This window comes from Zootoca vivipara, chromosome 5 (assembly GCF_965207765.1).
Source record: "Zootoca vivipara chromosome 5, rZooViv2.hap1.1, whole genome shotgun sequence".
NCBI classification, from domain to species: Eukaryota; Metazoa; Chordata; class Lepidosauria; order Squamata; family Lacertidae; genus Zootoca; species Zootoca vivipara.
In genome coordinates this window covers 69,277,817-69,304,375 of record NC_142588.1, presented here as the reverse complement: position 1 = coordinate 69,304,375, position 26,559 = coordinate 69,277,817, and the positions used below count along the sequence as shown (strand labels likewise).

General features: G+C 42.8%; 1 protein-coding gene across 3 annotated transcripts in view; it reads left to right on the top strand.

The window, feature by feature from the left end:
- The window catches only part of SPHKAP (SPHK1 interactor, AKAP domain containing), a 77,559-nt gene that overhangs the window by 41,986 nt on the left and 9,014 nt on the right, over positions 1 to 26,559 (top strand). For all 3 annotated transcript variants that reach the window (XM_088669089.1, XM_035133407.3, XM_060274525.2), the window contains exons 4-7: positions 17,635 to 17,694; positions 20,108 to 20,242; positions 21,587 to 21,842; positions 22,150 to 25,912. In XM_088669089.1, coding sequence (XP_088525215.1) covers positions 17,635 to 17,694; positions 20,108 to 20,242; positions 21,587 to 21,842; positions 22,150 to 25,912 — 4,214 coding nt within the window. The remainder of the gene's footprint in view (positions 1 to 17,634; positions 17,695 to 20,107; positions 20,243 to 21,586; positions 21,843 to 22,149; positions 25,913 to 26,559) is intronic.

Genomic DNA, 26,559 nt, shown 5'->3' with positions numbered 1-26,559 from the left:
AACGACTGACTTTTTAAATCAAAGTTAGGTACTATTTTAAAACCTCCTCAGTCAAGCTGAGTGTGACAGGTGCAGACTTTGCCTGAAGTACAAATGCTGATGTACTGTGCCTCCGGTGATTCAGCTGCTCTCTGCAGTTCGCCTCAAGGTTTAGGCGCTGTCTCCTGATGACAATCCTGTGGAATAAGAGAAATGTTGGTATGGTTTATCCGCCACATATAACTAGCAACCGTTAATGCTGTGAGCTGCCTTTGGGTCCTCCACTGAACATAAGAAAGGCACAACATCCTGAAAGGCACAAATACAGGATGGGTGACACCTGGCTTGAGAGCAGTACATGTGAAAAGCATCTAGGAGTCTTGGTAGACCACAAACTTGACATGAGTCAGCAGTGTGATGCAGCAGCTAAAAAAGCCAATGCAATTCTGGGCTGCATCAATAGGAGTATAGCATCTAGATCTAGGGAAGTAATAGTACCACTGTATTCTGCTCTGGTCAGACCTCACCTGGAGTACTGTGTCCAGTTCTGGGCACCACAGTTCAAGAAGGATACTGACAAGCTGGAACATATCCAGAAGAGGGCAACCAAAATGGTCAAAGGCCTGGAAACAATGCCTTATGAGGAACGGCTTAGGGAGCTAGGTATGTTTAGCCTGGGGAAGAGAAGGTTAAGGGGTGATATGATAGCCATGTTCAAATATATAAAAGGATGTCATATAGAGAAGGGAGAAAGGTTGTTTTCTGCTGCTCCAGAGAAGCGGACACAGAGCAACGGATTCAAACTTCAAGAAAGAAGATTCCACCTAAACATTAGGAAGAACTTCCTGACAGTAAGAGCTGTTCGGCAGTGGAATTTGCTGCCAAGGAGTGTGGTGGAGTCTCCTCCTTTGGAGGGCTTTAAGCAGAGGCTTGACAGGCATATGTCAAGAATGCTTTGATGGTGTTTCCTGCTTGGCAGGGGGTTGGACTGGATGGTCCTTGTGGTCTCTTCCAACTCTATGATTCTATGATCTATGATAAGAAGAGCCTTCTGCATCAGGCCAGTGGCGCATCTAGTCCTGCATCCTGTTCTCACGGTGGCCGACCAGGTGTCTGTAGGAAACCAGCAAGCAGGACCTGAGCACAAGAGCACTGTCCCCCACTCCACCCCCAGTTTCCAGCAACTGGTATTCAGAAGCATTACTTCCTCTGATCATGGGAGGCAGAGCATAGCCATCGTGGCTGGTATCCACTGATAGTCTTATCCTCCACGAATTTGTCCAATTGCCTTTTTAAGCCATCCAAGTTGGTGCCCATCACTGCCTCCTGCAGGAGCAAAGTTCCATAGTTCTACATACTGTGTTAAGAAGAACAGTGTAGAGCAGGGTTTCCCAAACTTGGGTGTCCAGCTGTTTTTGGACTACGACTCCCATCATCTCTAGCTAGCAGAACGAGTGCTCAGGGATGATGGGAATTGTAGTCCAAAAACAGCTAGACACCCAAGTTTGGGAAACCCTGGTGCAGAGGATCTAGGAAAGCGGGTGCTGGCCTGCCATCAACATCTTTGTGGCCTCGCCCCCTTGTCTCCTGAACACAAAGTCTGCTAGACGATTCTGACAGTGTTTAGCTGAATTATAGTGCCTGCACACTGTTGCTGTGTGTGTGTGTGTGTGTGTGTGTGTGTGTGTGTGTGTGTGTGTGTGTGTAGGGGAGGAATACAGGTGCACACTAGAAATGCAGGCATGCGTCATTAAAGTGGATTAACTGCTCTTTCATTGTAGTGCGGGGGGCGGGCGGGAATCCACATTAAAAAAGGAACACAGACTTTTTGTGGTTAGGAAAGTGACAAGGGAATGCGCTGAAAAGTATGCAGTGAATGAATGATTAGCAAGACGACATGTAAACACCCCACAAGCAAATCAGGAACAATGCTCTTTGTTGCAAATCAGAACGAATGCTCAATAAAGATTGGGCGTAATCTAACCACTACATAAGTTTTTGTGCAAAGCTCATCAGGATGGATGCTGAATAAACAGAGCTTCTGGAGGTGGCCCAAGTTAGGATTCTCCCTTTGGTTGAGAGAATCACAGGGAAGGTTCTAACTATGCTCAAGTGAATGTGGTTAGAATCCGGCTTCAGACCTTCATGCTAAGCAGGTTGGGCAAGAAGCTAGAATGTGTAGGTGGGCCTTGCATCTCCTCTCCTTACTGTAAGGGCATATTATTATTATTTTGTAACGCCTAAAGAAGGCTTTCAGCATACTAAAATATCACAATACAAGCCACCCTTTCCAACATGTGGGTGTGTAGAAAGGGGTGCAGGGTTTCTTTTTAAAAGTCACACACATTAACCCCCTGCCAAAAAAAGCAAATTTATAACCACTGCTGTGTGGAGAAAGCAGTTTGTGTGAGGTGTTTATATGAGCTGTAGCTGCGTATATAACAGTATATCCTCATAAATTGATCAAATAGACATCAAATGTGCTATGTGTATTTCTTAAATGATCTAGTAGCTAGGAGAATTGTCTAGTTAACCCTTACCCTGGTTTATAATTCAAATTTTACTCTCAGGGATCATTGTTGTGAGATAAATTATAAATAATATGATAGTGAAGTCAAGCGTGTGCTAAAACAATGGACTGATTTTAAAATGTGGATATTAAAGTTCAGCTATGGCGACCTTTCCCTGAATTATACAGTGGCATTTAAGGTTCCAAGAGCATATATTTAAGTTGTCAGATTAATTGAATTGATGACTTAAACGCAGGTGAGCAGGTTGACAAGTGCTGATGATTCATGACTCTCAGAGGATGCTTATAGCTGCTGTTTTTGCAGACCTTTGATACAGTATGTATGTGTTTAAAAATAGGCAAGAAGTGTGGAAATAATAATTATCCCCTCAGCAAAGCCTCACGCCACTAGAAAGGGCAGACAGATCTACAAGGCAGATACTACAAGGTTGTAGTCTCAAGGTGTCTCATTGAGATTTCAGAGATTAAATGTGATCTTAAAACGAAAGCGTATATGAAAAAATAGTGGCTATTAGCAAATCACGAACCTTTCTCAGATGACTGAGACAGACTCATTGGCACCAACAGGGTATGATAAAATTCTTGAATTTAGTCACTAGACTGCCATTTCTGTACTACATCTGACAGACTTAAGTACACACTAATTATACAAAATAAAAATAAAAAATCCTTCCAGTAGCACCTTAGAGACCAACTAAGTTTGTCATAGGTATGAGCTTTCGTGTGCATGCACGCTTCATACCTACGACAAACTTAGTTGGTCTCTAAGGTGCTACTGGAAGGATTTTTTATTGTTATTTTGACTGTGTCAGACCAACACGGCTACCTACCTGTAACTAATTATACAGTAAGTGGACAAGAGGTTTCTAGAATGTAACATGTGTCCACAGGTCCTTGTGGTGGGTCTGTCAGTGACTCCTGGAAAGATTAACGGGACATTATGCATTTCTGTTAAATTACAGAATTCACATGTGTAGTACCTCAATATCACAATGGTGATCATTTATAATCCCAAAATCAAAACAAATGAATCAGAATGTTAAAATTCAGCATATCCCAGCAAAGCTTTAAGATCCAGTTTTCAAACAAATTGGAAGTATTTTGCTGTCATAATATGTACTGTTGGCAGGAAAAGGTCCAGTATTAGATGCTGTTGTAATACCAAGTTGAGGGAAGTACACAAAAGAAAAGGTTGGATGTATACTGTTGAATAGGTTCCGTCAGTGGATGTAGTGCAACTGAAAGATGTACCGTAATGCATAAATGCACACATTTTTACTGGCTGACATTGACTTGGTTCATGACTTCAGGTTCATGGCTTCATGGCTTCAGAGATGCCATTTTGGCTACCTCTCTCCTCCAATCAAACAAGCAAACACTGCAAGTAAAAAGGAAAGGGAGGGGGGACCTTAGCTCATCAGGAAGAAAACTCACATCCAGTCTGAAGTGGTACAGTCCACTCTGCCACCTAAGTATTCTAACAGCACATTTTGCTGCATGGGCAGGGCTGGCTCACATATAGCAGAATCCTGAGGTCATAGAATGGAGCATACCATTTCAAGCTGGAAGTGAGGAGGGGAGTGCCTTAAAAAAACACCACATTTCCCATATACAGTCATACCTCGGTTTAAGTACGCTTCGGTTTGAGTACTTTCAGTCTAAGTACTCCGCGGGCCCGTCTGGAACGGATTAATCCACTTTCCATTACGTTCAATGGGAAAGTTCACTTCAGTTTAAGTATGCTTCAAGTTAAGTACTGACTTCTGGAACTAATTGTGTACTTAAACCGAGGTACCACTGTAAAAACTTGCTGCAAAGCACACACCCCCAAGGGTCAAGACCAGCCCACTTCCCCTAGTGCTAGTTTTCTAGGGTGTGTGTGTGTGTTTATTTGGTTGTGAATCTTTGTACTTTTGTCTATTTACTGTATTAATTTTTCCGGATTTGAACTATAAAATGGTAATTTTCTTTAGTCAAAATGAGAGTACCCCTAAACAAATTTCAAGAAAAAAAGCACTGCACTGTTGTTGGTAAATACATTTAGGCTCAGCATTGGCAAGGAAAGTGGGTAGTAGGCATAGAGGGGCATGGAATAGGGTGGCCAATTATACATTATCCACCCTCAAAAAAAAGTTACAAGAGGACAGCTATTTGCAGAAAAAATGCCTATGGAGATTTACATGTTTTAGTGCAGATTTATAAAGGGCTGTTTTAAATTAAATAGAAATGCTATACATCTCACCATAGTGGGGAAGAATGACCGAGTCACCTGTTTGCTTGCTCAGTCTGTTGCCAGGTGAATTCTGGTGCTGGGCTTCTTCAGGGCTCCTGTTCTGCTTTCTAATGGTTTTTTAAAAAAACTTTAAACTGGATGCAGTCCTTCAAAACAGAGGACTGCCTTCTGTAAATTAAGACTCCTGGCCATCCTAACAAGGAAATAAAACAAATTAGAGGAAACAGGAGCTGTACAAGCCTACATGAATCCCCGAAGACTCGCCAAGAAACACCTCCCTTTAGGTGTTTAAACTGTAAATAGCAGAGGTTTGTTGGACCCGTGTGGGGTGGGTAGCAGGGCAAGACTAGGCAGAAGGGAGCGGTGTGGGTAAAAGAATCAAATGCAAGGTAGCGTAAAAAACCTTCCCCATGATTACATTTAAGCAAGCTTGTGATATATAATTACTGCGTCAGATGATTAGATTATGGTTAAAGCATCTGAAGCAGAAGGGAGACTTCAGAGGCAGAGGTAGTAGGCAAGACAGGAGATTTATACCTCTTTTTATTACATGTAAAACTAAGTCACTAAAGTTAACAGACCATTTTTTTCCAGTCACCTTTCTTTCTTTTTTGAAAGTGGCAAGTAAACGTTTCCCATGTGGATCTCCAAAGTTGTGTGCGTATTTATTCGTATATTTCTTTATTCAGGTATTTAGGTAGTTTGCAAAATGACTCACCACTTGCTTTGAGTGTTTAATTGTAACACCCGGTAGGGCAGTAATGTTGTGGAAGTCATAATACATTGTTAACAGCTGGCTGGTGTTTTAAGTCTCCTTCGGAAACTCTGGAGATAATTCTTAGAGTTTTTAAATAATTGAACCTGCCAACGCAGTCTTGCACAGAGGTTTTAGAACCTTTTCCTCCCCCTTTTTCAAAAAAATGAATAGTGGTTTTTGACAAAAACGGTAATGCAGCATAATTGGCTAGCCTGAACTGGCAGAACAAAGCCCAAAATAAAATATATGGTGGAAGTTACTGAAATAAGTCACCTTTAAGTCAAATCTTATATGAAACCAACCATGCATACCTTTGGGAAATTGTTACTTAGGCTACTGATTTTGTTAAGTGTATGGCAACAATGAGGTAGGTGTTTTTCTCACAATATTCCTGGTTTGTCTAAAGTGGTGCTGCTTAACTGCCTTCGCTATAGGTCTGGTTCATGTCAGTAAGTGGGTCAAACTGGTGGGCGCAATCCAACATAGACGCTTGAGTTGATATAATATGAAATCATAGTTTAGGATACATGCATGAATTATACAGTAAGTCTCCAGCTTGTATGCTCCCTTTCCCCCTTCTGCATTTGCACACGCGGACAGGAGATTTCAAGCTGATATGTAAGCTTTGGAACAAACCAGCTTCCCATTTAGTCTGAATGAGTGGAAGACTAGGGTTTGTTCAAAGCGTTGTTTGAACAAGATTAAGACAGCATTGGAAGTGGCTGTGGCATGTGTAAACAGCAGCACCCTCTCGCACCTAGACCTCAGGTATCACAAAGAGAGGCTGAGCTGCTAACCACAAATATGTGTCAGTCAGCTTCCAGAATCCCAAAGGTCAAGCAAGATGGGTGAGGGGGGTTGCTAGGCTAGCTTAGTAGCTCCAAAAGAAGTGAAGATGAAGGACATTTTCATTTATTTATTTTTTGCCTTGAACATCAAAATCCCTTGGGGCCAGCCATGGAATATCCAGCCCAAATGGCTACAATGCCTATCTGGGCCATAACTTTTATTAATCCAAAGGGATATCCAAAGGCAGTTTTAAAAAATAGCAGACCAAAGCAGCTCGTCTTCATGCTGTAACTTCTGGTTTTCATAGCTGTGTTTGACTGTATGATGCAGTTGATGAATGCATCGTTCCTATTCCACTTGTACACTGTGGTGTCCCAACATAGCGGGAGTTTTGAGGTTATTCAGCATCCCTGCCTGCCAAGGTTATGATTTTTATTTTTAAATGTGACAGCTTTATTTCGTGAAGCCACTTACATTTTAAAATTAGTTTTAACATCTCTTTTTTTCCCTTTATTGCTACCAAGTTTTGAAAGTGCAGAGATAAAGAGAACAGATTGAAACTTCTTTTTTTAATCCTCTGTTACTAATTCTTTTCTTTTGGAATGGAGGAAGGCAGGTTTTAGTTCAATTTAGCTGCTCTTGCTTGTACCAAAGCTTCTTTGCCAGGGCCAACACAAGATGCTTTGTCATCTGGCAGACTAGCTACATCTGCCTCCATCATCTCCTCTTCCTCCTTCCCCCACTGCTCTCACTTTCTCCTCTGCTCCACCCACCTTGTGGCCTTTGAGGTCATATCAGCCATGTCTTATTTGGAAGAGCACATGTCCCTTTCTCAGAGCAGCAAATTGTGGGCAGGGTAGCTTTGGAGAGTGCCTGCCTGCAGTGACTGACACCTTTGTGGTTAAAGTTTGGCAGTTTAGTACTATTTGCCATCATGAGCAATACACAAACAGACATGCTTCAGGTCCAATTCGCCCACAATGTTCCGTGCTGAGAAAGGAACCTCCTGAGATTAAGGCAAGGCAGGCAAGAACAAGCAAGCTGCCACCACATTCCTGTCACTTCCAAGTGGCAGTAGCATTTCCAGAGAGAGAGTAGCAGCAGTCAGCCAATCAGCTAGCCAGCAAAACATCAGCAGGTGATGAGCATCTGCAGGTGAGAGAGGCTGTATGCTTGTGGTAGCAAGTAGATGGGCCTGGGGTGGCACTAATCCAGTGCCTCTTCCCATCTGCTGCCTGAGGCAAGGGGCTCAATGTGTGTAATGGGTAGACTGCTACTGAGTTTTACTGTGGGCAAAATGGCAAAGTCTTTCTTTCTTCTGAGTTGAAGGTTGATTGAGAAAAGAGCATTTAAAAACATCGCAACCTGATTTACAAGGACTGTGTACAGTCTTTGTTCTGAAAGCTCATCATTGTGAATGGCAAAAAGGAATTGCTGGGTCAAGAATGTCCAAGGGAAGTATGATGTTTCTCTTTGCTGTAAATGCCTCTTTTAATACTCAGTCTTACTTGCTTTCGTAAATCTTTATGAGATTGATATCCCAGAGGTCAGCTTGGCTTCATATACTAACAGTGAGCACATTTACTTGGCAGTACCTTCCATTGAAACTGGGATGCAGGTGGCACTGTGGGTTAAACCACAGAGCCTAGGGCTTGCCGATCAGAAGGTCGGCGGTTTGACTCCCCGCAATGGGGTGAGTTCCCGTTGCTCAGTTCCAGCTCCTGGTCAACTTAGCAGTTAAATAGGTACTGCTCCAGCGGGAAGGTAGATAAATAGGTACTGCTCCAGCGGGAAGGTAAATGACATTTCCGTGCACTGCTCTGGTTTGGTCAAGCTGTCCACATGACCCAGAAGCTGCACGTTGGCTCCCAAGGCCAGTAAAGCGAGATGAGCGTGCAACCCCAGAGTCGTCCACAACTGGACTTAATGGTCAGGGGTCTCTTTACCTTTACCAGTGTGGTGTAGTGGTTAAGAGCGGTAGACTCGTAATCTGGGGAACCGGGTTCGTGTCTCCGCTCCTCCACATGCAGCTGCTGGGTGACCTTGGGCTAGTCACACATCTTTGAAGTCTCTCAGCCCCACCCACCTCACAGAGTGTTTGTTGTGGGGGAGGAGGGGAAAGGAGATTGTTAGCCGCTTTGAGACTCCTTTGGGTAGTGATAAAGCGGGATATCAAATCCAAACTCTTCTTCTTCTTCCATTGAAGCCAATTTATTCACGATTCTTTACTCAGTGTAAATATTTTCCCCAAGAATCCTTATCAGTCACATGTTACCCTGCCAAGCTCTCTTCAACTTTTACTTCTCTTTGCATAGTGACTCCTTGCTTTTGTCCTTGGTCCCCTTCTCAAAATGTGCCGGTGATGGTGCTTAATTGGATGGATGGATTTGGTACGAAGACACAGTATGTTGCCTTCAGTAGAGTGTGAATGAGAGAATCTGAGTTCAGCAACAACCTTAATCCTTTTCTCCAGGCCAGCTGGCTAGTGTCTATATTACTTAAGAGGCATAGATAGCTGTTTATCTGAAATGGGTGACCTATATAAAGGAAAGACTATAAAGCTACTTTTGTGACAGACTTCCTGCCTTCTCTTCCTGTAGCTCAAGGTTACAGTTCCATCTGCCAGGAAGCAATGGTATAAATAGACTGCAGTAAAAGTCATAACCTGCACCCTTGGAACTTGCACGTGGCAGGTTCAGAGAAGCCTGTCTTCCTGCTTCCCAGTTTTCACTTTGGACTGTTGGGGTTAAATGCAAATTTGTCCTGTTCTGGATTGGAGACAGGGCCTTTTTGACAGTTCGGTGTTCCCTGTAAGAGGGGATGTCTTTGCAAAAGCAGGTTCCTGCAGCTGAAAGCTAGGATCAGAGTCAATGGGAAACCAAAGGTAAGGCAAGAGAAGCAAAGACAACTCAACAAGGCTACACTCCTGTTCATGTTTACCTAGACTTCTGTAATTTACTGGAGCGATAAATAAATCATATTCACAAACAAGTTGGAGGTGCAAAAAGGAGAATGGAACTTATTAACATATATGTGATGGACATGTAGCTTTGTACAAAAATACTGGAAGGTGATTAATAGAATAATAACAAAATGGGAAGTTTTCTTGGATCCAGTATTGATATTTCTAAACTACATGTCACCTGTCATAAAAAAGACCATGAGGAGCTTTCCTCCTATTTGTGAACAGCTGCAAAGATGGTATTGGCTCAGAATAGCACCACAAGTTGCATTACTCCCTCCCTGGAAAAAAAATGGCTTAATAAAGTTTGGTATTTGGCTCTAATGGCAAAAATAACTTAGTGTTTGAGAGCGATAATGGTAAGTGAATATATAAATCAATTGTGGGGAAACTGGTTGCCCTTTTGTTAAGAAAATATTTAACCACCTGCGAAAACAAATCCAAGTAGGTTTAGAATTCTCTTAGAAGAAATATCTTCTGTTAATTTACATTTACTTGCAAAATATTATGATGTGAAATAATATTTTTTCTGGAATAGAGTTTTGTTGATTATCGATAATAATTGTCAAATGATGAAATCTTAAAAAGAGAAGAGAAGAGGAAGCTTTGATTTGGCTCGTCAGTCCAATGGACAATGCAGGAAAAGGCATAGATGCAGACAGTGCGAGGAAGCAGAGGAGAGTTGTAATGAGAGGAGAGAGGAAGAAAGGAGAGGCAAAGAGCAGTGAAACAGCTATCCTGTTGTTTCTGCAACCAGGAAGCCGTGGCTTCTTCCAGGAGCCCAGGTGTATGAGAGGCTGATCCTCATTTCAGTCTCTTTTATTCCCCAGTGCCAGAACTAGGAAGACTTTGTGTGCCTAGTAAGTTGCCTGAACCCACTAAAGGCATCTTGTAATTGAATTGACCTGCATCTGGTCATGTCATCATCCTTAGGGGACCAAATGGAGACTGACTCATCTACCCTCTTCAAACCCTCCAAGGCTCGGCACAACGTAATAGACCTTGTTTGTGTTTTTTGAGAACCAGCGAGAGGAGATTTGGCATCTGGCATCCTAGGTAGGAAAGGGGCTTGGCACAGGGCATGTGGTACTTAACTTCTGGCAATCTGGCAAGTGGAGGCTTGGTGTCAATTATTATCAAGGCACTACACAGCCAAGATTTATCAAAGACTGCAGATCCTGCACACATCTGCTCTCTTGCCTTTTCCCTATGAATTTCAATAAATCATAAATGCAATTCATTTTACTTGACAGGTCTGCGGCTCAGCACTTTGATGCCCATCAAAATGATTGGGGGCTGTTCAATAGGCTAGGGGAGCAGATGGCTCCAGTATAGCAATTTGCTGAAGACACCGTTTTGCATCATCCTAAGAGACATCAGAAATAAGAACTCTGCTTCGTTTTCGGAAATGAAACACTGGAAACTAAATTTGATAACACTTGGCCTTCTGCCTTTCTTTAGTGATTCCTGGGGTTGGATTTTGCTTTCCCCAAAAGGAAGATAATGCAAAACAACATTTTCATTTCTAGCCTTTAGCTGACTCCAGCTTCTGCAAAAGATGTTTGCCCAGACGCTGAAGGAGCTCAAGGGAGCAATGATTTTGAGATTCAGTTATGATACTGTTGGGAAATCATTCTTATTTTAAGCTATCTTCCCCCACCCCTCCTTAAAGTATAAAATTGTGCTGTGATCTCCCCCTACCATGTATCCAAATGAATTCAATTTTCTTCCAATCTGAACAGAATTGAGATATGAAAATGAGTTGGCGAACACTCCGCTTAGCTGGATGCGGTACAAAGGAAAGTAACATGGTACCAGTCAATGTGAGCACACCATCATTTGGCTCTGCCAACTTGGTGCCCCCCAACTGTTTTGGAGGGCTGGCCATCAGCTGGCTGGGAGGGTACCGGGTCAGCAAAGGCTGGGCTAAGTAGGCATGACTGATGCAGACCTCTGTCTCCATCAGAACTGTGTGATGCTATATTACTGTAGCAGGAGGTGGGGGTGATTTGAACCATTGAAGAGATGGGTGGGAGAAAGCCCTAGACTCTTCTCCAACTTTATCTTTGCTTTCCACCTCAAACCTTCCTTTTCCCCACTGCAAAGCTCCAAGTCTAGTACTACCCACCTTTCTGAGGAATTAATTTGTCAAATAGGCAGTCCACATTTCCCTGTGTCTATAAAACTGCAGTCCTAAATGTGTTTACTCAGAAGTAAGTCTTATTGAATTAAATTAGGCTTACTCCAAGGTAAGTGGGGTTAGGATTGCACCCTAAATTTTTAATTCTATCTCTGTTTTCAAAATACCAATTTCAGTAATTACCATTGCAGTACATTTCAGGGTAGTACAAAAGTGAAATTATCAGTAGACATAAGTTTTCATTCAGAATCTGAACCTCAGCCTTGAGGGACTAGAGAAGTCTCATTACCACTGTAAAAAGAAACCATGACATCTTCAGAAAGTCCTTCCCTGCACTAATTTGAACAGTTGAATACTATTCATGTTGAATACTATTTAAGAAGCAAATTGACATATATATTATGTGATATTGCAACCTGAGATCTGTTTGAAATACACTTTAAAAAAAGCCGAAACAGATCTCAATTTACCAAGCTAAACATCAACCAATCATAAAAATAATTGCAGATTTGGATTCCTCATGTGCAATAACATATTTTTAGAACCCCTCATTGAGCAAATTCCAAAAAAAATTCATCCTTAAATGACACGACCTAATATTACATGGCTAAAGTGCAAGTAGATAAATAGGCACTGCTCCAGCGGGGAGGTAAACAGTGCTTCCGTGTGCTGCTCTGGTTCACCAGAAGCAGCTTTGTCATGCTGGCCACATGACCTGGAAGCTGTACGCCAGCTCCCTTGGCCAATAACGCGAGATGAGCGCCGCAACCCCAGAATCGGTCACGACTGGACCTAATGGTCAGGGGTCCCTTTACCTTTAACATTTGAAGCAGCTTTGCAGTCAACCTGGGTTTTGGTAGAAGGTTTTAATTTGTAATTTGGTTACCCATATCTAGATTATCACATAAACAGGACTTCTAGAATTCAGTAGTACCTTGGCACAACTTTGAACAGGGAGGGCAAAGAGAAAAAGCAGAGAAAAGTACTTAAATGTGACCTGCTGAGTAACTATAGGTTAGCAACCTCTCAACAGGATCTATCATTCACTGGAGCAGCCTTTATAGCTGTCATCAGCCAATGATCTCTGGCATAAAAGTACAGAATCTATTTCTGTCCTTTTATATCGGAGATCATTGGCTGAAAAATGCACTTCAATGCACAATTTCATGTATCTGATTCAATATTGTTTTAGGTGTGCATATAATGCATTTACTAGATTAACAAACTGGGTGAAAAAACAAGAAATGAATTTATGTTTTCTCTGGGACATAATGAAGCATACATGATTATACTTCACATTTATATAGTACTGTATTTCAGAGTGTTCAAAATGCTCAACTTAGCCTGATTAATGCTTGCAGCATTAAAGAAGTCCTGCCACAGCCACTACTACTACAATAAACTTTTCAAATAGAAGGTAGAATACTACTACTACTACTACTAATAATAATAATAATGCCCTTGCTCCTGAAATTGTCAGACCACCACCCTAATTTCCTACTTGTGAATTTAGGAAGAAGGTTGTTTCCATTTAGCTCCAACCTACCCACATGATCAGGGATACAGTATCTAATGAAAACATAAGGACATAATGTCCCCAATCCAGGGAAATGTTCTTTTTATTAGAGCAGACTAGCTGGTGCAGTTTCTGAAATGAAAGCAAAATCAGCAGACTTCCTTATTTGTTCTGAACACAAATTGATTCAATGTAGAATTGAATAAGGGGGCCAATATAAAGACAGGAACTAATAATCTCTTTTTCAAGCTAGTGGATCTTCCAGACCAGACCAGACCAGACCAAAGCTTTGGTGCACATGTAACCCCCACAGCTTCATCCATAGCACGCATCTATCTTTACAAAGAAGTGTATGAAGAGGAGGCACACCTTGAGTAACAAATAACAAGGTTCTACTATTGTAAGCCCCCAAACTCTATTGCTTATGAAAGCGCCACCTGTTGAGTTAATAATGCGAAATTTTGTATACATGATTTACCTGATCAGATTGGTGAATGTGCCAAATTTCAAACCAGTCTGCTAAAAAATACCACAGGTTAAAAAATACCATGTGTTAAAAGTGTTAAAAATGGATAGATATATATATATATATAGACATTCTGGATAGGACCATTATTTAATGGCAATTTAATTGTTTCACCAACAGCTCACTGCACTGTTTGCTTGGAATTGTCACATGTGCATGTTTTTCACATATTAACAGAAAGAGAGAACAGACTTTTTAAAAGCCCATAAAAGAGGATGTCCTCATGAACAATTCATTTAGTACTGAGTCCAGTACACTTTGTAAATAGAGCTGTGTTTTATAGCTGTGGGGTATCTTTATAGCTTTGACATTTACATTTCTAACAAGCAGCACTTCCTGGAAGTTAGCCTAGTGCAAAGCCTCATGGTTACAGTGATGTGCACCATCCAACTTGACCCATATTTTAGTATATTTAAAGGGAATGTTATGTTGTATATCCCAAAAAGTTACATAACTAAGGCTGGGTGAGTTGGGGCGGGGAATAAGCTTTTAAAAAGAAATATAAGGGTGGTTTTGGTGGGGTTTTTTGCCCTTTCTTGATTCTTCTTAGGAGGGTTGAATCTGGCCATCTGCTATGCAACCTGTTATGCAGATGTCCATGTTTTGTGCATGCGATAAGTTACATATTACACAGACTTGAGTCAGTACTAAGTTAATGCAAAACTCAATATGCAACAAATTGTTGCCATTGCTGCATTGTGAATGGCATGCGTCTTTTTCTTTGCCCTGCATAAACCCCTCCCCTTGATGTTCCTGTAGCTTCCTCATTAGCATGCTGTGATCTGCCTGATCATTGGTTTATTCTTTTGTTGTATATGATAATCTCTTAACACAATTTTGCTATGGAATGTCCTGCCTCACTGAAAGGTATTGGATGAACCGACTATGGTTCTGTGTCATGTTCCAGCATCATTAGCAATGTTCTGTCAGCTGGTATTCTAATAGTTCCAATCATTTTTGGTGCAGCAAAGTAACTCTTCCAGTTAGTTTTGCTTTCTGTTGCTGCTGTTGTTAGTATTGCAAAATATGAGTAACTATGCCTTCAGGACCAGGGACAGGGAACTTTGAACTCTCTGGGTGTTGGTGGGACTACAGCTTCCATCATCCCTGACCATCAGTCGTACTTGCTAGGGGCTGATGGGAACTGTAGTCCAATGACATCTGTAGGGCCACAGGATCCCTGTGCCTGATTAGGGTTTCCATGTGCGAGTGTGTATGTGTGAAAACCAAGTTGTGGAGTGTCTCTCTATAACAGCTAAGCATACCTGGTTGTTGGGGATAGTGGCTAGGACCTTATCAGGTGGTGCCAAGGCAATAGAACACCCTTCCAAAAGAAATTGTCCACAACCCTTTGCTGCTCTCCTTTCAGCTGGTAGTCAATGCTTTTCCTTTTCAGCAGGGATTTTTCGGGACTCATTATTTGCTGCCTTTCTCTCTGTTGTTTGTCTACTTTTAGCATCTTAATAGATTATTCATGTGTTTAGCTTATTGTTTTCACAATATGCATGCCGTCAACTGCCTTGAGTTGAGGTATATTTGTCCGTGTGTTTAGAAAGACAGAATTTAAATTTGGAAAACAGATAAACAATCTCTTTTCTTACCTACCATTGTGCTGGGTGAGTTGTGGCTGTGGCAGCGCACACCATCGCTTTGACTCAAGCTTACGGTAGGTCGCTTCTGAGCTTTGTATTGGATGATCCAGCAGCCCATACATCTTCAAGGCCGTTGTCTATAAACAGCTCTCAGCAGATACAGAACTTTCTCCTAAGGGCAAACAGGCTACTGGATTGTCCTGTGCAGCATGAATGAGCCTCACCTGTTTGAGGTAAAGTGACTTGCTCTGATGCAACACATCAGCTTGGCCACCACTTGCCCAGTGCAGTGATGACAGAAAGCCAGGGAAAGCTCTGCTTCGCTCCTCTAAGGAGCTATTTTGTGTCTTCAAATGGCATGTGGGAAGTAGGATTGCTTCATTGTTTGCTGCAGAGTTGGTAAATTGTCTTTGCCTAACTTGGCCACCTCATGAGAAGAGAAGAATCCTTGGAAAAGACCTTGATGTTGGGAAAGATGGAGGGCACAAGGAGAAGGGGGCGACAGAGGACGAGATGGTTGGACAGTGTTCTCGAAGCTACGAACATGAGTTTGACCAAACTGCGGGAGGCAGTGCAAGACAGGAGTGCCTGGCGTGCTGTGGTCCATGGCAGGCATGTCAAACCTGCAGCCCTCCAGATGTTTTGGACTACAATTCCCATCTTCCCCAACCACTGGTCCTGCTAGCTAGGGATCATGGGAGTTGTAGGCCAAAACATCTGGAGGGCTGCAGGTTTGACATGCCTGGTCCATGGGGTCACGAAGAGTCGGACACGACTAAACGACTAAACAACAACAACAAGGCATGCTTATGAGGCTATAACTTGGTATCTGGTTGTTGTTGTTGTGTAGTTGTTTAGTCGTGTCTGACTCTTCATGACCCCATGGACCATAGCACGCCAGGCACTCCTGTCTTCCACTGCCTCCCGCAGTTTGCTCAAACTCATGTTCGTAGCTTCGAGAACACTGTCCAACCATCTCGTCCTCTATCGTCCCCTTCTCCTTGTGCCCGCCATCTTTCCCAACATCAGGGTCTTTTCCAGGGAATCTTCTCTTCTCATGAGGTGGCCAAAGAACTGGAGCCTCAGCTTCAGGACCTGTCCTTCCAGGGAGCACTCAGGGCTGATTTCCTTCAGAATGGATAGGTTTGATCTTCTTGCAGTCCATGGGACTCTCAAGAGTCTCCTCCAGCACCATAATTCAAAAGCATCAATTCTTCGGCGATCAGCCTTCTTTATGGTCCAGCTCTCACTTCCATACATCACTACTGGGATCTGGTTAATATTTCATAAAATATACATCTGGCTTGATGATGATTTTTTTTATAACAAACAAACAAACCTGGAAAGCTGTTTACAAAAAGAGCAAAACAACGAAATCATCAGGGTTGTTTTTTTTAAAAAAAAGATTATAAACAACTATTATATATATATATATATATATATATATATATATATATATATATATATATATGTGTGTGTGTGTGTATATATATATATATATATATATATATATATATATATATATATATATATTCACTGGAAAGTTAAAACCAAATTATAACCCACAGCATTCCACATTCTACATGTCTGGGTAGGCTTGCTGAAATAAAAATGTTTATCATATGCACAAGTAATTAGCTACTCCCAAACACCCAAGGGTATACAGAGACTTCTTTTTCATTTGTGGTATTTCATAGATCATAGAATTGTAGAGTTGGAAGGGACTCCGAGGGTCATCTAGTCCAACCCCCTGCATTCCAATAATCTCAACTAAGGCATCTATGACAGATGGCCATCCAATAATGCCATTCAGTGTATTGCTAAGGAAGGATAATGGGAGGAGGGTTTAGATGTTGTGAAGTACAAAACTCTTCCATTTTCTCCAATTCATGTGTTTGCTAAAGTGACTTTTTTCCACTGTAAGCATTTTGAAGTTGTGTTTCCAGCTCTCTGTGTAATTTGCTCTTTTAGAGCAAGCTTAATTATTCTCCTGCAAAGGAGGATAAGGATACCCTTAAGGGGAAGTATAAGCATCATTGACTTTCCAAATTCTGAAAGAAAGAAACAGGGGGGGGGGCTGTTAGAAACACTGCAATATTTATTTCTAAAGAGGCTGAGGAAATCTGCAGTTATTATAAGATGCACCATTGGATGGTAGGAGGGTGAAGGAAGGAAGCAGTGGGCCATAAACTGGCCAGCTTTAGCATGCTTATTATGGGAAGCCCCTTCCCAAGAAAGTACAGCACAATGAGAACTGAGCTTGCTCTGTATCCAAGGAGTGCTTTCTGGGGGTTTTTGGGGGGAGGGGATGGGGGTATTGGAATATCCTAGGGATAGGCTCACTGGACAATGCAAACAAATAAAACTAATTTGGTTTTCTATGTTGCAGTTTAACTGAATACTTTATTTCTTTCCAGCGTGATTCCCCCAAGTGATGAACCACTTACCTTTGACAATCCTCTCTTTCATGGCAGAAGCTGATACACTGCACAAATTGTTTAGGGGGAAAAATAACCTTGGCTTTATTTCCGAATAGTTTGCTAGATACTTCTGTGGGAGTTTCAGAATCTTACTTGCTCTTTTCCTTCCTTTCTTCCTCTCCAACTGCAGGTTTGCTTTGTGAATGTGGATGCCCATGAAGGTAACTGCAGTGATGAACTCATGAAACAGGCAAGTGCTCTGCTAATACACACAACGTGTGCAAATGCAGAAGTAGCTCTTGCTACTCACAGGAAAGTCAATAGAAAGACGAAGAGATGTCTGAACCGCTACCCACCTCTGAGAGGGGGAATAGAAACACTGTTTTGAAACTGCCATGTATACAACCTTCATATGGAAGCACACAAACACAATAGCAGACAGCATGGGGTTGGTGGTGGGGCTCTCCTTACAGCTGAGTCATTGCTACCTACGGGGAAGGAGAAGGGGAGGGAGGTGGTGGGGAGCTCAATGTGCTGCCAATACACTGGTGGAGCCAATCTATACACAACAACTTCAGCGCCACCTCTCCCTTTCCCTCCTGATAAGCAGCAATGACAGCTGTCAGGAGGTCATATGAGCATCACTGACCCACTACACCTCCCACTATTGCACAACCATTGCTTCCCTAGAATAACGGCCTTACCTGCAGGCTTACTAGTGGTAAGAGGCACTCAGCAGATGCAAATCTGAATTAGGCCAGAGACTCAGAAATGGAAGAAAGCAGTTCCAACCCCCTAGTCCACAGATGGAGAACTTGTGGCTTTTCAGATGTTACTGGATTATAGCTCCTATCATTCCTGACCATTGATCATGCTTGCTAGCGCTGGAGGGAGTTGGAGTCCAACAACATTTAGAGGGCAACATGTTCCCCGTCTCTGCCCTAGTGCAATCTAGCCCAAGCCATTACATTAAGTCACAACACCCTATGCCTTTCTGTGATAGCAACCCATTTAGTTTCAGAAGCTTGCTACAGCAGGAAGCAACTAACCTGACCTCAAGGAATAACCCAAGGATGAGAATTTATTTACAATGACTTTGACTTGGTCATTGTTTGGAGTGGGAAGGAGCTGAGCCCTCAGTCCATGGAGCCCTTTCTCCTAGTGGTAAGGCTGCTCTGCATTCATCTACCATACCAAACGAGGCTCTGGGTAGCATCACCCTCTTCTAACATGAGGATTTCTGGAAGAAGAAAAGCCTTTACCCATCATGAAGCAGTTCTCCCCAGGAACAATGCCTATCAGATGACTGTCTAGCGTGTCCTGTTGGGAAACATCAAGGAAGGAGATCCTATAAATACCTATACTATATGTTCATTTGCATAACTGTTCCTATGGTTAAAACTTTCCTTAATAGTTGGCTAAAGCATTATTTTATTTTTGCAATTTAACCCTACTCCTGTCTGACCCTCTGAGGATACAGTGCAGTCTCTTTTTTTCCTTTCTGATGCCCTCTAAAATCCTTGGAAAAGCATGAAGGATTTCCTTCTTAAAACTTACTGTATCTCTGCTAAATATATCTTCCAGGTCCTTTATCATCCCTGTAGTTATTCCCTGCATCTAAGCACTCCCATCACTGAACTCTAAGCAAGAATGCCCTGCAGTTCCTTGCGTTTTCGACAACTACATTCCCCATACCTTGTAATCTTGTAGGTTTATAGTAACTTAGCCTTTGTCCCCTGTAGTGGAGTTATGTAATGACATTAAGGTTTAGCCTATGTCTTTTTAAAATGGGGTTTTCTTTGGGGGGAGGGGGTATTGGGTTGCTGTTGTTCTTATTTTGATTATGTGTCTTGTGATTTCATATTTTGATTTTATTCTGTGGACCACCCTGAGGCCTGCAGGTATAGGGCAGTATAATCATCATCATCATAATGCACAGCAGATGTTGTTCAACTCCAGCAGCATAGCCATTGATCAGGGATGGTGGGAGTTGCATTCCAACAACATCTGAACTTCACAGTGTTTGCTACCCCTTGGCTTAGCCTGTTGGATTCCATCACATTTTAAAGTTGCAACAGTTTGTGATGTGTTAAGTTACAGGTGCCGATTACGTAAAGCATTTTACACAAATATTTTAAGTGTACGTGTAGAATATTCATATATTTTGAGTAATGTGAGAACTGGTGGCAGAAGCGTATGCATTTTGTGGAGCTGGCACAATCTTTAAAAAAATAATTACTGTACTGCAATTCAAATAGAAATATAATGCTTCTCAGCATAGTGGGAGCATACCAGGTGACCTGTGAGCCTGCTCAATCTTCTAACTCTTGGTGGTGGGCATTTTCTAAGCTTCTGCTCTCCTTTTTATGGTTTGTCACCTTTAAATCAGACTTGGACCGGACTGTCCTCAAAGAGAAGACACCTTAAAATAGACACTGTCCTCTGATAAGCAGGAAACATGGCCACTCTTATTATTCTAATGTAAATTAGAACACAGAAGCCAAGGAGTGAAGGGGCCAGATGCTCATCCAGGGTACTGTGCCATGTATTCATCTATCTGTCTGGCAACTTTGGTTTGATAAGGGCTCCTACTGTCAGTGTGATAGCATGGCTATATAGAGAAGTGTGGTTCGCCTCTCATGCTCGTGTTTCTTGTGCTTCAGAGGTTGATCGGTATCTCTCCAAATCTCCCAAAGCTTATCAGCTCTATGAATGTACAGCCTCCCAAAGAGAATGAAATCATCCTGCTGAGCGGATTGACTTCAGGGAGCCTTCAGGCTCGTTTTGATGTACCCCAGGTACGGACGTTCAATCAGTCTTTGGGAATGCCTCAGTGTCGGATGCTCAAAGGGAAGATGCCAGAAATACGGCAGGATGCATTCTAGGTAGCTAGTGTACAGAGACACTCGTGTATAAAAAGACCATGGGCGTCTTTGGGGGGGAAATACAAATACATATTTAGATTCATTTACAGTGGTACCTCTGCTTACGAATAACTCTACTTATGAACCCAGGTGGGACCCAGGTGGCGCTGTGGTTAAACCACTGAGCCTAGGGCTTGCTGATCAGAAGGTCGGCGGTTCGAATCCCTGTGACGGGGTGAGCTCCCGTTGCTTGGTCCCAGCTCCTGCCAACCTAGCAGTTCGAAAGCACCTCAAAATGCAAGTAGATAAATAGGAACCGCTACAGCGGGAAGGTAAACGGCGTTTCCGTGTGCTGCTCTGGTTTGCCAGAAGTGGCTTTGTCATGCTGGCCACATGACCTGGAAGCTATACGCCTGCTCCCTCGGCCAATAATGCGAGATGAGCGCGCAACCCCAGAGTCTGTCACGACTGGACCTAATGGTCAGGGGTCCCTTTACCTTTTTACAGTGGTACCTCTGCTTACGAATAACTCTACTTATGAATGTTTCTACTTACGAATGGCTGCTCCGTCCGCCATCTTGGATGTGGTTTAGATAGGATTTCTTCTACTTAGGAATTGCTTCAACTTACGAATTTTTTCTCCCAATGCATTCCTATGGGATTCGACTTACAATTTTTTTCGACTTACGAATGTGCATTCGGAACGCATTAAATTCGTAAGTAGAGGTACCACTGTATTTTGAAAAATGGATGTTAGAGAACACAAAAACAAAACCTTTTCTGCAGACCCTCACACATACAGACTTAATAACTATATAGTTTTAGGTACAGTGGTACCTCGGTTTAAGTACACAATTGGTTCCGGAAGTCCATACTTAACCTGAAGCATACTTAACCTGAAGCGAACTTTCCCATTGAAAGTAATGGAAAGTGGATTAATCCGTTCCAGACAGGTCCGCGGCGTACTTAAACTGAAAGTACTCAAACCGAGGCGTACTTAAACCGAGGTATGACTATTATTTCCTAACCCTCCAGAGCTGATGCTGAGGGTGTGCAGTATGACTAGAGGAGACAGATAAGGAAGAAAAAGCTCCTTTATGTGCATGGGAGTCCATTGCGTCCATTGGATTACAGCCTTAAAATGTTGCTGGTGTTGGTGGTGATGTTTTGTTGCGGAGCATAGCTAGGAGAAAATGGATTTTTTTTATATAAAAAGTTATTTATTTTCTGTTTAGTTGCATCACTGGAATTTGGGTGTTGTTGTTCTTCTCCCTCCAGTGTTCTTGGCTGGCAGATGTCTGTCTGGTTCAGTGTGCAAGAGGAAACAGAAAGAACAGCACAAACTGCATCATCTTTGAAATAAACAAGTTTCTGATTGGGCTGGAGCTTGTGCAGGAGAAGCAGCTGCACATCGAGGCCAACATCTTAAAGCCTGAGGACGACACTAACTGCTCCGTGTCCTCAATAGAAGAAGATTTTCTTACAGCTTCCGAACACTTCGAAGATGAGAGTGAGGCCGATGAATATAAAAACGGTAAAATCCTGCTGACTGAAAGTGAATCTGTCACAGTCTGCGCAGTCAAATACATAAGGGCTTGTGCTCATGTAAATAGCACTCGGCATCAATTGGTGCATACATTTAATTGCCGCTTGAAAGCAATGAAATTAGAGGAAGATCCAAAATCCCTCGTGCCGTTAAATACCATTGCTCGCGAGATGGAAAATGTGGTCATTATACATGGTGATTGCACACTTCCTCTTCATGCTACTTTGGCACGTCTACTTTTCAGGACACGGTGGCTGGTTTTCTAAAGGCTAACATGTTGCTTTTCATTTTCCAGGTCAGGAAAAACTGAATGTCACCGAGTCCTCAGCAGAGTTCAAAAAGCATGGAGGGAAAGGACTTGAAAGCTTACAGTGCAAAAATCCCAGGTCGCCATTTGCTGTGGAAGCGAATTGTATTAACAAAGACAGCGCAGCTCCTGCTAGGATTTCAAGCTCGTCGGATGAGGACTTGAATGGTGAGGGCGAAGACAGCATTTTGCGAACTGTGGACAAAGCCAGTAAGCACTGGAAATCTGGTATAGCTGGGAAATCTAAATCATCCTCTAATACTGATGATCTGGAAGACTCTTCCAGAGGTGATACGGACAATTCGGATGTGTCGGAAGACGTGTTGTTGGCCGCAGCAACCAAGGAGGACATTATTTCTCTGGATGATGCAGCAGAAGAACAAGACGTACGTTTAGACACCTTGGATTGTAGAGATGAAAGAACAGATAATCCTCCCGTGCAAAATGAACAGGCCACAGCAGGTCAGTTTGCTACAAATTTGGCAGAGTCAGTCCTGCAAGACGCATTCATCAGGTTGTCTCAGTCTACTTTTACCAAAGAGGCTGCCATCAGCATCTCTGTTGGTAGCTCCTTAACTCCAGCTGCATATGCAGCACAGGATGCGATGGCTTCACGACCATGGAACGAACTCCCCAAAATTGTCATAGTTCAAAGTCCAGATGGCTCCGAAAACACATCTGAATGGCCTGGATCTAGCTTACCAAATTTGTGTCCTTGGTCTGACGTTGAGCGTCCCCGTGAAGCTGCAGACTGGTTGCAAGACAACAGTGGAGGCACCCAAAGTGCCTTGGAAGTGGCTTTGGCCTGTGCCGCTACAGTCCTTGGTACCATATCGAGCCCTCATGCCGCAGAAAAGCTCAAAAGAGAACAGGAAGCTGCAGACTCTCAAACAATTTCTAATGAAGAGTTGGAGGAAAACTCTCCCCAAGGCGTCAGTAACAGCCCGCCTGTGGATTACTCGTTCCCATCTGCCCTGTGCGGCATGACTCAAGTAGCCAGTGCTGTTGCAGTTTGTGGTCTTGGTGACAAGAAAGATGATAAGTATCCTGCAGCCTCCGGTGGACTCTTGTCTGCCGCAGAGACATCGGCAGCCATCACTCTTCACTGTAGCATAGCCGTAGGGAGCAGCATGGAGAACCTGAACAATAGCGTTGCACAAGCATTATTCAAAGAGGCATCCTTAGTGTTAGCCAAGCCTGAAACGTACAGAAACCTAGGCGACTTTATGGAATCTGTAAATGGGAAAATTGTCCAGGCTGTGACAAAGCCCTCAGTTCCCCATTTGGAGGAAGTGATTGTTGATGAACTTGCCCAGAACTTGTCCAATGTTATTCTGAGACACTCAGTGGAAGAGGCCAGGAAGAAGCAGCTAAACAAACGATCTGAAAGCAACGTAGACCTCAGTACCCAAGATGTTTTTATTGCAACTGCAAATAAGCTGCTTTTTGATGTGCTGTACTTCACTTGTAAGAAAATGAGTGATATCACACAACTCACTGAGTCTTTAAGTACTTTTGCTGAAGATAATCTTAGCTGGCAGGCAATGGAGAGCCAACCAAAGGACTCTACAAATGATCTATTACAACCATCTCCAGACGACTCTGATAATAAGCCTCCTAGTACTTTTTGTGGCACTAGCCCTAACATTGATGTTGTACCCACAACAAAAGACATCAAAGGGGACGTTGTGCTGGAGACCCGGGAATTGGCCGCACCTCGTGCAGCTTCACCACCTAGGGTCAATGCTCATAGCTCACCTTCTGGAAAAGCATCTCCCAAAAAAAGGTATTTGAAAAGAACTGCAAGAGAGTGCTACAAATCCATACATCCCAGTACCAGCAATCATACAAAGAAAGAACTCCGGTCGTTTACCAGCAGAGAAGATACAACACTAGCCAATGAATGCAGACATGGCATTCAGGAACGTCCACCTTCCAACACTGCACCAAGTACAGAAAGTCATGAAAAGCCTATGTGTGGTGCCACATGGCACAATGAAGCTCAACTGAGCCTCTCCTTATTGGGTAATCAGGGTTTGTTGCCTTCCCAACCTCTGCTACAGTTGAAGCATCCAGCAGATAAATACTGCGTAGCAGATTTTGCAGAGGAATTGGCAGAGACAGTGGTCTCTATGGCAACAGAAATTGCTGCCATTTGCCTTGACAATTCAAACGGCAAGCAACCTTGGTTCTGCGCGTGGAAAAGAGGCGGCGAATATTTGATGCCCCAAGCTTTGTCATGCCGAAGCATGAAAAGGAAGAAGGAGGCACAGTCCAGTGGATCGGTCATGAGAAAGCATCGGCCGCCCAGGCTTAGTGAGATCAAGAGGAAAACGGATGAGCACCCTGAGCTGAAAGAAAGGCTTATGAACAGAGTGGTGGACGAATCCATTAACCTTGATGACACACCGGATCCATGCAATAGCTTTGCCAGTGAAGTAGCTGCTAAAATTGTGAATTTGGCTGAGTTCTCTGTGGCTGATAATCCGTGGCAAAGCCCAAACCACCCTCGAAATAGACTGCACTGTGACAGATGGAGCAGAGTCAACGCATCCAGCTGTGAAAGCATCCCGGAGGAGGACTCCGATTCCAAAGGGTCTGCGAATACTTTGGGTCTCACAAACACTTTAGGGCAGCCAATAAGCAGGACTAGCTCCATCTCCAAACAGTCCAGCTGTGAGAGCATTACGGACGAGTTTTCAAGGTTTATGGTCAACCAGATGGAAAACGAAGGTCGAGAGTTTGATTTACTGCTTGACTACTATGCTGGGAAGAATGCAAATAACATCTTGACTTCTGCAATGCAACAAGTTGCCAAGAAAAATGGCCACCTCAATGTGAGGCCAAGTTGCCCATCCAAACAGTCCAGCACAGAAAGCATAACAGAAGAATTTTATAGATATATGCTGAGGGAAATTGAAAAGGAAAATAGAGAGAATGTGTCTTCTGCTAGGAGTGCTAAGGACTGGAGTAGCAATTTATTACCTCCTTCCCAACGCTCACCTTTTTGTTTTAGACAGTCCTCAGTGCCCGATAGCAGAAGCTCGGCTTCTAGGCTAACAGTGAATGTGCCCATCAAAGCAAATTCATTAGATGGCTTCTCTCGCAATGGCCACAGGGATTCTTTAAGTGTAGAGCCAATCAGCACGGCTTCCTCTTCAGGGATTTGCAAATCAGACTCTTACCTGTACCAAAGATGTAGGACTGATCAGGCAACCGACATGCTGATTCATGAGACATGGGCAAATTCCATAAAAGCTCTAATGTGCAAGAACAAAATAATAGCAAATGACGTGGAAGTTTCAGAGCTTGACCAGCATCCTCACGACTCCCCACCGCATGTTCAACAGTATGCAAACAGGCTAGCTGCAAATATTGTTGAAAGCGGGAAGACTTTAATTGTCCATCACCAAGATTCTGCAAACAGAGATCACACAGCAGACAGCAGACATGTCCCAATAGGGATGCAAAAAAACTGTAAACCAATAGGAGACAGAATAGATTTAGATGTGAAAAAAACACATTCTTCATCCCCTGGATTTTTTCCTACGAACCATGCAAGCTGTTCTGTATGCCTAAGGGAAGTGCCTTTAATTCAGATAGAAACAGAACAAAGAGAAGTCCTTGATGAAGTCTCAGAACCATTGGCAGAAGTTAATGTGGCCTCTGGGAAACCAAGGGGGTATCTCAGCAAACAAAAACGTGCAGAAGCATATTCAGGAAGGCACCTGGATTCCTCAACAAACAGCAGGTAAGTTTTATAAGCAGATTGAAAGCATGGGGCCCTGTGCCTGATAAACCTGTGGAGCTCCACACATCTCCCCATACACAGAAATGTAGGCACACACACACACACACACACACACACACACACATGTAACAGCTCCCTCCATCTCTATTCTGCTGTACCCCTTAAAGCTGAGTTACGCTTTTCAAATCTAAGGGCCCTAATTTGCAGATTTGCATATCTTATGTCTTATGCTCCCTCCCCACTCAAAAAAAAGTTAAATGTCATAACAGAATCTGTAACTACATATGACACATGTTTATAAGGCATGAATACTAGAATCCTACACTTATTTGGAAGCACTGAACTCAATGGGGCTTACTTCTGAGAAGACATTATAAAATTGTACTGTAAGGGAAGCCATGATGGGCCATGATGTGCACAGGTTGCAAAACATACTTTTTTGCTCTACCATTTTGCTTGTAATCTGGAGCATAATCTCTGCTCCTCAACCTTGCCAAAATAATCTGTTACATTCCCCTGTTGTAAAGATCTGGCTGGGCAGACACTGTTATTATTGTAAATCATCTACTATATACAATTACCACTTAACTGGACCTCCATTATGACTAGATCCCTACTCAGTAGTTTATATTAAGTTTAATTATCCA